The 11,264-nt window shown below is 34.2% G+C and overlaps 2 protein-coding genes across 2 annotated transcripts; one reads left to right on the plus strand and one right to left on the minus strand.

The window, feature by feature from the left end:
• Positions 1-3,230: 3,230 nt before the first annotated feature.
• LOC107466621 (peroxidase 65-like) lies at positions 3,231-4,996 on the plus strand. The gene is made up of 2 exons (XM_016085616.3): positions 3,231-4,006; positions 4,546-4,996. Exons 1-2 carry the CDS (start codon positions 3,495-3,497, stop codon positions 4,994-4,996), a joined length of 963 nt encoding a protein of 320 aa, XP_015941102.1. The 5' UTR covers positions 3,231-3,494.
• Positions 4,997-7,072: 2,076 nt separating this feature from the next.
• Positions 7,073-8,519, minus strand: LOC107466620 (proline-rich receptor-like protein kinase PERK9). The gene is made up of 3 exons (XM_016085615.1): positions 8,322-8,519; positions 7,729-7,866; positions 7,073-7,549 (listed from the first exon to the last, which is right to left on the minus strand). The coding sequence occupies exons 1-3, from the start codon at positions 8,517-8,519 to the stop codon at positions 7,073-7,075; spliced, it is 813 nt and encodes a 270-aa protein (XP_015941101.1).
• Between the last annotated feature and the right edge of the window lie 2,745 nt (positions 8,520-11,264).

The raw sequence follows: 11,264 nt of genomic DNA on the forward strand, positions 1-11,264 counted from the left end.
TGTCTAGTTACTGAGTTGCAAAACTCACCCTATTTTATCTAAAAATATTTTTCAGAAACAAATACTTGACTATGTGAGACTTTCTATTCAAGAGTAACGATCCGCAATAAGTACCTGTTCTTTAATTTGTCGAGTTTCTAGATGTATATGTTCCATATGTTACAGGCAGGATCCAACCATTCGTAATTATTTTATTTTTTGTTAAAAATGTCACAACTAGAAAATTGCTTAATACAGACAGATTTGGTCTGTGTTACAGACGGATTTTTGCTTACCGACGAAATTACCGACGAATTTTTTTCCTCTGTAAAAGCCTCGTTGAAAATTATTTACCGATGGATTTTTTTGGTCGAAAAATTACCAACGAATTTTTACCCGTTACCGACAGATTTTTCCTTTGTAAACTCTCCCCTCCATTTCCTTAGAGCGTCGAACTTTCCGACAGATTTTCCGTCGATAATTAGAGATAGATTTTCCATCAGTAATTGGCGACAGATTTTTTGACAGATTTTTCATCTGTAATTAGAACCTTAAAAAATTATCCCAAACTCTAAATACAGACAAAAAATCTGTCAGTAAAGTAAAATAGAATTTTCTTTAAATTTTTTCATTATAAAATAAATTTATTTTTCTGTATTAAAAACATGAAATAAAATAAAATAAAAACGTGAAAATTTTTTATATAACCAAATATGCCATCATAAGGGATCAAAGTTTTATTATATAAATAACAATAGTATTAGAAACACAGTCATATGATGCTGATCTAAATAACAATAGTATTACAAATACTTTACAAGTTTTAAACTAAAAATAGTTATACATGTAAAATATTTATAATTTTTTTATTCAATTTATGTTTAAGTATGTTAGACTTACTATAAAATTATTTTTCTAAACGCACTACAATAATATAGATTATTTTTGAGGGTTATAATGTGTAAAAGAAAATTAAAATTTGTCAAAAAAACAAATTTTGACACTATTTTAACTATGAAAATATGTTAATAAAAGTTTTGTCAAAAATAGTATTTTTAACATATAAACGATTGTGAAAAAAATTTAAATCTTATTTTGATAAATATTGGCTGTCAAAAATAATTTGTTAGAAAATTTTGAGAACATATTTTCTCTGATACTTATTAATTGTCAAAAATACTATTTATTTTGACACTTATTGACTATAAAATATTCTCAACAAAAACTTTTAACAAAGAATGAGATGTGATCTTGAAACTAAAGAATTAATTGAGATTTTGAAGATAAAAAATGAGTAGTATAATCCTAAACTCTAAGAGTAGTGTGATGTCAAAATTAACAGAGCCCAAAGAAGGAAAAAAATAGTAGAGTAAATTGAAAACAAATGAGTGTCAAAATTGAGGAGTAATTTTCTACGGTCAAATTTTTCGTCAAGAAAATATAGAAAATTTAACATTTGTGATATTTGTCAAAAATATATATTAATTTTGACATTTAATTATGGTGTTAAAAAATAAAATGTCAAAATAACTCTATTTTCTTGTAGTGACGTTGGTTATGATTTATTTTGGGCCGTGACACATAACCTCATTTTGATTACTTCTTTTAGTTAAAATTTGGTGAAATTTATTGTTAATATCATCATTTTATTTATTTATTTTGTAATTAACTATATCTTGACTTCTATCAAAATTGAGATAATATTATTATTAATATTCTTATATTTTTAAAATATGACATAATTATTCTTATAAACATAACATTATAATATATCTTAAAATAAGAAAAAAATATAATAAATTTTACTAAGTTTCAAATAATCAAATATAATATTTTCCTATTATTATTAGGTAAAGTATTGATGTTATTCTTGTCAAGTGTTGTTATTAATACAATATTTGTTGTTTTAGTTGACTAGTCAGTAAATCCCAAATATTTACATTATTTGGAATATAATAAATAATGTTATTTTAATCATTCATTTGCGTTTAATGTCCTAATAATAGGAAAACTCGAATCTACGGCTTCTTAAATGAGTATGAAAAAACTAGACCATTTGAGTTATAATTCATTAGCGCATTTAATGTCCGTTGTTAATAATAAAAAATAGAAATGATATGCAAATCTTAAAAATAATAACAACAATTTCTGAAAAGACTTTTTAATTTTATTTTTCAATAATTCTCAATTTAACATGTCAAAGATTAATTCATCATAAATAAAGACTTTATTTAAAGAGTTATCACAAACAAATAAATTATCGTTTGACAAAATTTAAACTTTTATCACTCACTTAAATAAACGAATAAACTAACTATTTAACTACTAATCCAAGTCAGTTGAAGACTTTTTAATTTTATAACCATAACGTTAAATATTATTAGAAAAAAATGGCATTAATTATTCTTTCCTCATACATTATGTTTAAATAATATTTTTTTCTCGTTATTTATAAAACATACATTAGTTTTCCTCTAAGATAAAAATATCATACATTTAAACTCATTTGACTAAAATTCTCATCAATATATTATTATAATTATTATANATATATTATAATAATAAATATTCTTTATCTTTAAAATTTTATCACATAATATAAAATATTTTATATTGTGTAATAAAATTTATTATTATAATCATAAATATATGTTTATATTTTCTATTATTATTATTTGATAAAATTGATTAAAGTATATTTTATTTTAATTTTTTCAGAAAAGGTATTATTTAGATATCTCAAAAAAAATGTTTTCTCTAATTTATTTAAGAAAACTATATACGTGCAGACTTGATTAACTCCTAGTCCTAGGAAACAAGCGACAAGAGATAACAATTCACAAAGGCAAACAATCCTCAGTGTTATGCTCTGTACTTGGCTTTCTATATCCTCACAGGGATTAACCATTTTACAAATAAAAACCATGGATTGATGAATATTCACAAATCAGAACCAAAATATCAAAACTAATTAATTATACTTAAATAATCATTAAAAAAGGATAAATATATCCATCCACGCGAGAATATAGTGGACTGTTAAAAAACAATCTAGCATGACTCATTCTTTACCATTTCAAAAGGGTTCTGATCTCTCTCTGTTTAAATTCTTGTTTGTTCCCTCATCAAAAAAATAGTGCAATAACCAAACTAGAATATAATTATCTAAACAAAATAAACCAAACAACCAACACATGCAAAAATAGCAATTTAAAAATTTAAATCCTCAAACCCCTCCCTTCCATTCACATGTTCCAGCACCTCAACCACCATTTCTTCTCTCTTCTTATTCCCTTATTCTTATTCCAAACTTGGCAAAATCTTCCGTACCCTATTTTCCTCCTGGTCCTTTTCCCTCCCCCCAAACGGGGCTTGCGCATTTCTTTCCCCATTTTCTTTTTCTAAAAACTCAAAACCCCCAAAAAAGAGAGAGGAGAACCAAGAAGAGAGTAGTGTCCTTGAGAAAATTAAACTCCTTCTCTTTGAAGAAGGATTATAGATTTTCACCACCAATAATGGCTTTCGCCGTTCTTTTCCTTCTCTTCCTTTCCGTCCCTTTCTCCTCAGCAAAACTCAACCCCGACTACTACAGCGCCACGTGTCCCGACTTCGCCAAAATCGTGAGGGATCAAGTCTTCACGAAGCAGAGCGTGGTCCCGGCCACCGCGGCCGGCGTGCTCCGCCTCTTCTTCCACGACTGCATCACAGACGGCTGTGATGCCTCGATCTTTATATCGTCAAATGCTTACACCCCCCATGCAGAGCGTGATGCTGACCTGAACCTGTCCCTCTCCGGCGATGCCTTCGACCTCGTCATCAAGATCAAGAATTTGTTGGAGCTGACATGCCCTGGCGTAGTGTCTTGCTCGGATATCATTGCACAGGCCACCCGAGACCTCATCAAGATGGTCGGCGGCCCTTATTTTCCGGTCCGGTTAGGGCGGAAAGATAGCCTCAACTCAGACGCATCTAAAGTTCCTGCTAGCCTTCCAACCCCAACCATGACCATGGATGATATAATTAACAAGTAAGAGGCAGATATTTATTAGTTTTATTTACAACATTTAGACAAGTAATGAATTTGCAACCTATAAACTTTTATAAAAGATTATCATGTTTAAAAGTTGTCAAATTGTCACATAATCATATATTTTAGAGTCAAATATTTTTTAACGAATCACACTAATTTTGATATCAGCAGTATTATGTTTATATATAAAATCAATTATTTATTTAATTATTTGTATAAAATATATTTAAATATAAAATAAATTAAATAGTATATATATAAATATATAATAACTAATTTAGTAACTAAATTTTGTGTGCATGTGTTATTTTTGTTTTGCTATATCAACATTTATTTACCTTTGTTTCTTTTGGAATTTATCATACAAATGCAAAAAATAGTTTATTTTTAGGTTTAGTAGTTAATATAATAGATAATTTTTTGTATTTACAAATCTTTGAATAACCTTATATATACTTGGAAGTCATTCATTCCCAACCTTCACAATGTTTTTTAAAGAAAAAAGAATGATTGTGTTATATTATATATAACAACAGGTTTGCTGCAAGGAAGTTCACAGTAAGGGAAATGGTGGCATTGACCGGAGCACACACCATTGGGTTCACACACTGCAAGGAATTCGCCAACAGAATCTTCAACTTCAGCCCAACCTCCCAAGTTGACCCAACCCTCCACCCTAAGTTCGCGGAGGGTCTAAGACACGTGTGCTGGAACTACACAAAGGACCCATCAATGTCTGCATTCAACGATCCAAGATCACCAAGCAAGTTCGACAACGCCTACTTCGGCAACGTTCTCAAGGGTCTAGGCTTGTTGAGAAGCGACTACCTTCTTGGTGCTGACCCAAGAACAAGGCCCATTGTGGAGGAGTATGCTAAGAATGAACAAGCCTTCTTCAGAATTCAATTTTTCTTTCTTCTTCTCGCGCGCCCCACAATTGTTGTAAATTCGATTTTGTTTCTGGGCATTCAGTACACGCATATTTAACTATGAGCCTACTGAATGTACGAAACAAAAGTCGAAAATATATTTAAGTTATTATATATTGCTAAAGTTAAAAATCAAAATGGATCGTAAGGTGAGATGATGATGTTTATGAAATTGGTACAATCTTTCAAGTTGATGAGTAGATCCTTTTCAAAGGCATTTTTAAGTCACATAGTCTTCATCAAGATGAGTTTTATAAATATCAAGTAGAAATGGCCTTCGATTCTCCAATATAAGTGATAAGATGTGATGAGATACTTATTTTTTCCCCATTTTAAATCGTCCACTTCTTTTAAAATTTAAATTTAAAAAAAAAAAAGAAAAAAAACTTTTAAAATAGCTTACAAATAAGTATCATTATTTTCCGATGTTATTTTGTGTGACCTTGGGCTCTTATATATCTTTTTCGACTGAAACATTAAAGAACATAAGAATATTACTCTATTTGGGATGAAGGCCCAATTAACGACCCAACTTATAAGTGTTTAGAAGGGTCAGATGTGCAAAAATATGGCAGAGACATTGCACCATGCTAATATATTGGCCTCATAGAAGCCACATCCAGGTTCGAATCCCAGTTATGGCCGGGTAGTAATGGAACCTTTGGTGTGTATAAGTGAGTGAGTGTTCGAGTGTGTACTGTGTATGACCCAAAACCAAAAAAGATTGAAAAACTACCATTTGTACTCATGAACTTTGCGAACGCTGACAAAAGTACTCATAGAAGAAGAAAAGTGACTTTGTACCCATGAAAGGCTAGATTCGTCTGTCGATAGTACCCGAACATCATTAAAACGTTAGCTCTGTTAACTTAAAGGCCAACATGGCACGTTAAGTGCTTACCTGACTTTGAATCAGCAGTCTGATGTGTCCAAGCATGTTGTTATCGTTATAACTCAATTTTCTAATTTATCGTCAACTGTTTCCCCAATTTCAATTTGAAAACTCTAGAATGTCTAGGAGAAGCAGAGGTTCGAATGGAAGCATCAGCGAAGAAGGGACTTCGTCTTCCAAGAGGGGTGAAGAGAAGACTTTGTCTGGGAGATGCTTTTGTGGACAGGGTGTAGTGTTGCTACAATCTGAAATCTTAACAAATCTTGCGAGATAGTTCGTAAGGTATCTTCTATGAAAGGTAAGTCTTTTTGTTTTTGTGGTTCTGTTCAGATTAACTTATTTGTGAACGATTCCTTATTCCTCCCTTTCACGCTACAGACGATGGTTTGCAAGTATTTTGTATAAGTGGATGAGATTAACGGAGGATAGGAGGGACTGGCAAGATCCCTTATTAGAAAAAATCAAGATAGCTCCTGTGGTAACCATGAGGTCAATGTCACTGGATAAAGAAGAGAGATTCAAGAGAATGGTGTGAAGATCCTGCTAAAGATAGGGAAGCTCCATGGTGAAATTAGAACTATTAGGTCATGGATTATAACAATTTTTTTGAGTTTATTGATTTGTGTAGGCCTGAATCTACTCCAATTAATCAATATGTAACTGTGCGTATAGTGTATGCTGTCCTGGGGTCTTTTTGTGCAGCTATTTGGTTTCAATGACGATGAATGACAAAGCTGTTTGGTTTCGATGATGATGAACTTCAAAACTCTGATAATATATTCAGTTGTTGTGAAAAAGCCAAGTTGTATTATGACATTAATGTCCATGATTGTTAATGTATTTGATATCTGTGATATTGGAGTTAACACAATTTTGACAAAAAAAAGACATATAAATGTCGTGATTTGACAAATCTAGCCGAAAACCTGGTATTGTATACTAAATAGCGAAATTATAACCTGGAAATGGAACTAAATATTCATTCCATAAGCTATAATAAACCTTGACATAATTTTAACACAAGCATTTAGCAACAAAAGCCTCAAAACAAGTGTATGAGTCTGATGTAGCAGTAGCATATCAAATGTACCTAATAGTACCAATACAAACATGAACATGAAAGCATCAGGTTGTGAAATATAAGCACTAGGCATAAGTTACAAAAAAACCATTGTATCAGAGTTGATAGAGCTCTCATTACAGTAAGTCCTTGATCAAAAAACAAAGTCACACTAGAAACTCCTATTTGTTGGGTGTGGAGTTGCTACTGCCACTAGAAACTCCGTTGTTGTTGCTACTTGAAGATGCTCCTGGTGGTGGGCGGAACCCAAGTGCTGGCCATCTGCCTGCTGTTTGAATTGTGGATGGTGGAGTTGGCATAAATCGCATAAATCTTGTAGTCGTTCCTTGACTTGCACCATGCATTGTTTGTTTGGTAACTTTTGGAGGAGGTTGGTTAGTTGGTGATGCAGGCCTAACAACAGAAGGTTGTGGTGTGGTAGGCGTTATGGGAGTAGGTTGTGGTGGGGCAGGTCTGAGGGGAGAAGGTTGTGACGGTGGTGGCCTCTTAACATTTTTCCTCCTAATTGGTCTCTTGGACATGGTTGAATTCATGATAGGTCTAGGTGGCACATATGCAGTTGAGGAGTTAGAAGGTAGAGGTCTTACTGCCATAGGTTCTTCAAAAGGATTCACACAGTTCAGATCATCAACATTCACCTATAAATGGGTAATTGCATTAAGTCAAATGTTTAATGCAAGATAAATTTATCTTCATGCCAATAAGTAGAAAAAGAGAGTGCATATAAATAACTTACATTGGGTGAATCTGAAGCTGATGCTTCAGCATCTGCTGCCTCTAAAGTCTCTTCCTAATACATCTCTTGCTCTCTAGCAACATCCTCATCAAGATCATCAACAGCCATACCTTCAGTTGTTGCTGCTGCACCCTGATGCTGACTACCACTACCTGCTGCAGCTCTTCCGCTAGCCATAGCTTCTTTCTTCTTGTCACATCCTCTGCTGTTATGACCAGTCTAAGACCACAGCAACAATAATTGCAATTTTAATTTTTTATAAGACAATCAATATGCACAAGTAAACAAAGGAGACATTGAATGTTAAGTTATACCTTCAGACAATATTTACATTTAATGGGGCCATATCTCCTCTTTGCTCTGTGGGGATCAGGATTTTCTCTAGGACCATCTCTACGACTGTCTCTCTTTTTAGTAGGTCTCCTAATAGGTTTTCTATACACAGGAGGCAACAATGGATAGTGATTTCCCTTCTCCCAGTATTCCTAGCTTGGGACAGGTTGAACTGTCCACTAATATGCTAGGTTGTATGCTCCCATAGTAAGCCAGTTGTAAGCAAAGTCCTCGGCCCTGCGATTTTGGTATGCAACGGCAGCACATGCATGCCTACATGGAAGTCCAGTAAGCTGCCATAACCTGCATGAACAGGTCCTTCTCCCCAAGTCTACACTTACCTTCACAGGTAACCTTTGAACCTCATAGACATTCCCATCTTCATCACCGGAGGGAAAGGGCCTCCAATAGTTGCTCTCTTTTTTCTCCATTTCCAAACGACTTTGTTGCACAAGGGTTATTCTACCATGATATCCAACAAATGCCTTCTTGTTTCTTGCCAAAATCCTCATGACATAACCTCTCACTTCCTCTAACATTGTAATAATTGGCTTTCCTCGCATCTTTTTAATTTTTTCATTGAAGGTCTCGCAGTTGTTATTTGTATAGAAGTCCACCTTAGGGTACTCACTGAAGTGAGACCTTGACTACTGTTGCGGTAGAATTTTGTTAAGATACTCCCAAGCGTGCTGGTTTATTCTCTTGACCCTCCCCATTGCAACTTCAAATTCTTGTGGTGTAGTAGCGTTTGTGCATGCCCACATTGCAGTCTTCATTTCCAAATTTAGCCATTATTTTCGAAAATTCTGATAGATATGCACGGCGCAAAATATGTGATGTGCACCTGGCATGATATCCTTTACTGCTGGAATTAATCCCTGTCCATGCAATAGATGAATGAGTAAGAGTACTGAATACATATAAATAAAGCCCTTTACTAAGTGAGATTTAGACTAAAATTTGGTACTGAAATCAATTAAAGTAACTAAATGTAAACCAGATCAATTAAAATATATACAAATCAGACAAAGACTACTAAATTTCATCAATTGAACCCACAAAACTGAAATCAGATCAATTAAAATATATACAAATCAGACAAAGACTACTAAATGCCATCAATTGAACCAACTTAACTGAAATCAGATCAATTAAAATATACACAAATCAGACAAAGACTACTAAATGCCATCAATTGAACCAACTTAACTGAAATCAGATCAATTAAAATAGACTTATGACTGAGTTTAGCGAATTACAACAACCAATTAACCTGACTAAGCTTTAATCAATTACTCAGTTAAAACATTTTCGAATAAATACAATATATTTACCTTTTGCATGTTCGACAACAGCTTAAAGCCATTTGTTGCATGGTCACCGACATCATCCTGTAGGAGCTCCAAGAACCATTTTCAACTGTCATTGTTCTCTGACTTAACAATTGCATATGCTATTGGGAAGATATGATTATTTGCATCAGCTCCAATAGCAGTAGGTAACTGGCCTCCATAATATCCTCTTAGAAATGTGCCATCTAGTTCTATAAAAGGTTGACAACCCTCAACAAATCCTCTCTTGCATGCATTCAGACAAACATAAATTATCTTAAATAAGAAACACTCCAACCCAGGTGTAGGAGACGTGTGTATCCTTATTGTACTTCCTGGATTTGTTTTCAGTATCTCATTGGAGTAGTCACGAAGCCTAAGATATTGTGCAGCCTTGGAACCCTCAATCCTTTCTCTTGATGTTGCCATTGACCTATAAAATTTTCTTTCATTTACAAGCACATTAAACTCAGTTCTGAAGTAGTTCTCAGCATTCTTTACTGTCATATCAGGTTGATTCCTTATTCTATCTTCCAACTCATCAACTACCCATTTTTCATTGGCATATTTACAATGCAAGTTTTGTGGGCAAGTATGCTCATTCACAAAGGTTTTGACTTGATAACTCACCGGATATTACCTCTTGGCATAGTAAATTTGCCACGGGCAGTTTTTATCATAGCAAATAGCTTTGCATCTTGTTGAATCAATCTTTGGGAAAAAAAATACTTCTTCCAAGGTTAATATTGAACTTTCTTACAGCTTTCTTGAACTGTTGAAGAGTCTCAAACTCCGTTTCAAGCTCCAGCCTCACCTCCTTAACAGGTGCATCGGCATTGTCTTATGGAAATGACCTTTCCTGGTCATCTTCATCACTTCCAATGCTGTGGAGGACCTCTGACTCATAGTAATGAACACCAGGTTCATCATATGAATATTTTTTCCCATCCACCGGAATAAATACTGATGGAGGTTGATTCGCATCTGTATTAGGGATAAATGTTTATTCAGTTGGAAGGGGTCTCTTAGTAGATCTCCTTATCTGTTTTCTCCTACTACCTCCAGTACCCTCCTATGTGTTGTTATTCTGTGTTTCTAAAGCATTTACTATGGCAGATGGATTGGTAGAAGGGGTGTTGGTTGGGGGTTGGATGTGGTTCAGGCATGGATTGGGAGGAGGGTTGATTCTATAGTAAAGGAACATATTGGGTAAGCAATTCATCTTGTGGATCATCAGAGGTAGAGGGTGGCTCTGTGTATGTTGGTGACTTTGACTGGGCATTTTTGTCAATGTTAAACTGGACAGATATATCTCCTAAGTTTTCATGATCAAGAGAAATAGATGTTACTAGAACTGTGTTTGGTGTAGCAGATTCTTCAGATACAGGAACTGTGTTTGGTGTAGCTGGAACTGATGGATTTGGGCTGGCATCTTGGTGCACAAAATCGCAATCACACTTTTGCAATTCCGTACAACTAACCAGCAAGTGCACTGGGTCGTCCAAGTAATACCTTACGTGAGTAAGGGTCGATCCCATGGAGATTGTCGGCTTGAAGCAAGCTATGGTTATCTTGTAACTCTTAGTCAGGATATCAATAATTCTCAGGTCTAATTGTGAAAAGTAAAAGAACATGAAATAGATATTTGTTTTGCAGTAATGGAGAGCAGGTTGAGGTTTTGGAGATGCTCTATCTTCTGAATTTCTACTTTCCTACTGTCTTCTTCTTCATGCACGCAAGGCTCCTTCCATGGCAAGCTGTATCTAGGGTTTCACCGTTGTCAATGGCTACCTCCCATCCTCTCAGTGAAAATGTTCAACGCGCTCTGTCATAGCACGGCTAATCATCTGTCGGTTCTCAATCAGGTTGGAATAGAATCCAGTGATTCTTTTGCGTCTGTCACTAACGCCCAGCCCTCAAGAGTTTGAAGCTCGTCACAGTCATTTAATCCTT

This window comes from Arachis duranensis, chromosome 9 (assembly GCF_000817695.3).
Source record: "Arachis duranensis cultivar V14167 chromosome 9, aradu.V14167.gnm2.J7QH, whole genome shotgun sequence".
In the NCBI taxonomy this organism is placed as follows: Eukaryota; Viridiplantae; Streptophyta; class Magnoliopsida; order Fabales; family Fabaceae; genus Arachis; species Arachis duranensis.

What these genes read in the sequence shown, in the direction of transcription:
- LOC107466621 (XM_016085616.3), top strand. Translation starts at nt 3,495, where the DNA reads ATGGCTTTCGCCGTTCTTTTCCTTCTCTTCCTTTCCGTCCCTTTCTCC. An exon ending in ATGGATGATATAATTAACAA is followed by an intron (nt 4,007 to 4,545) that starts GTAAGAGGCAGA and finishes ATATAACAACAG; the next exon opens with GTTTGCTGCAAGGAAGTTCA.
- LOC107466620 (XM_016085615.1), bottom strand. Translation starts at nt 8,519, where the DNA reads ATGTTAGAGGAAGTGAGAGGTTATGTCATGAGGATTTTGGCAAGAAAC. An exon ending in TTCAAAGGTTACCTGTGAAG is followed by an intron (nt 7,867 to 8,321) that starts GTAAGTGTAGAC and finishes CTGTGGTCTTAG; the next exon opens with ACTGGTCATAACAGCAGAGG. An exon ending in TTGATGATCTTGATGAGGAT is followed by an intron (nt 7,550 to 7,728) that starts GTTGCTAGAGAG and finishes ACCCATTTATAG; the next exon opens with GTGAATGTTGATGATCTGAA.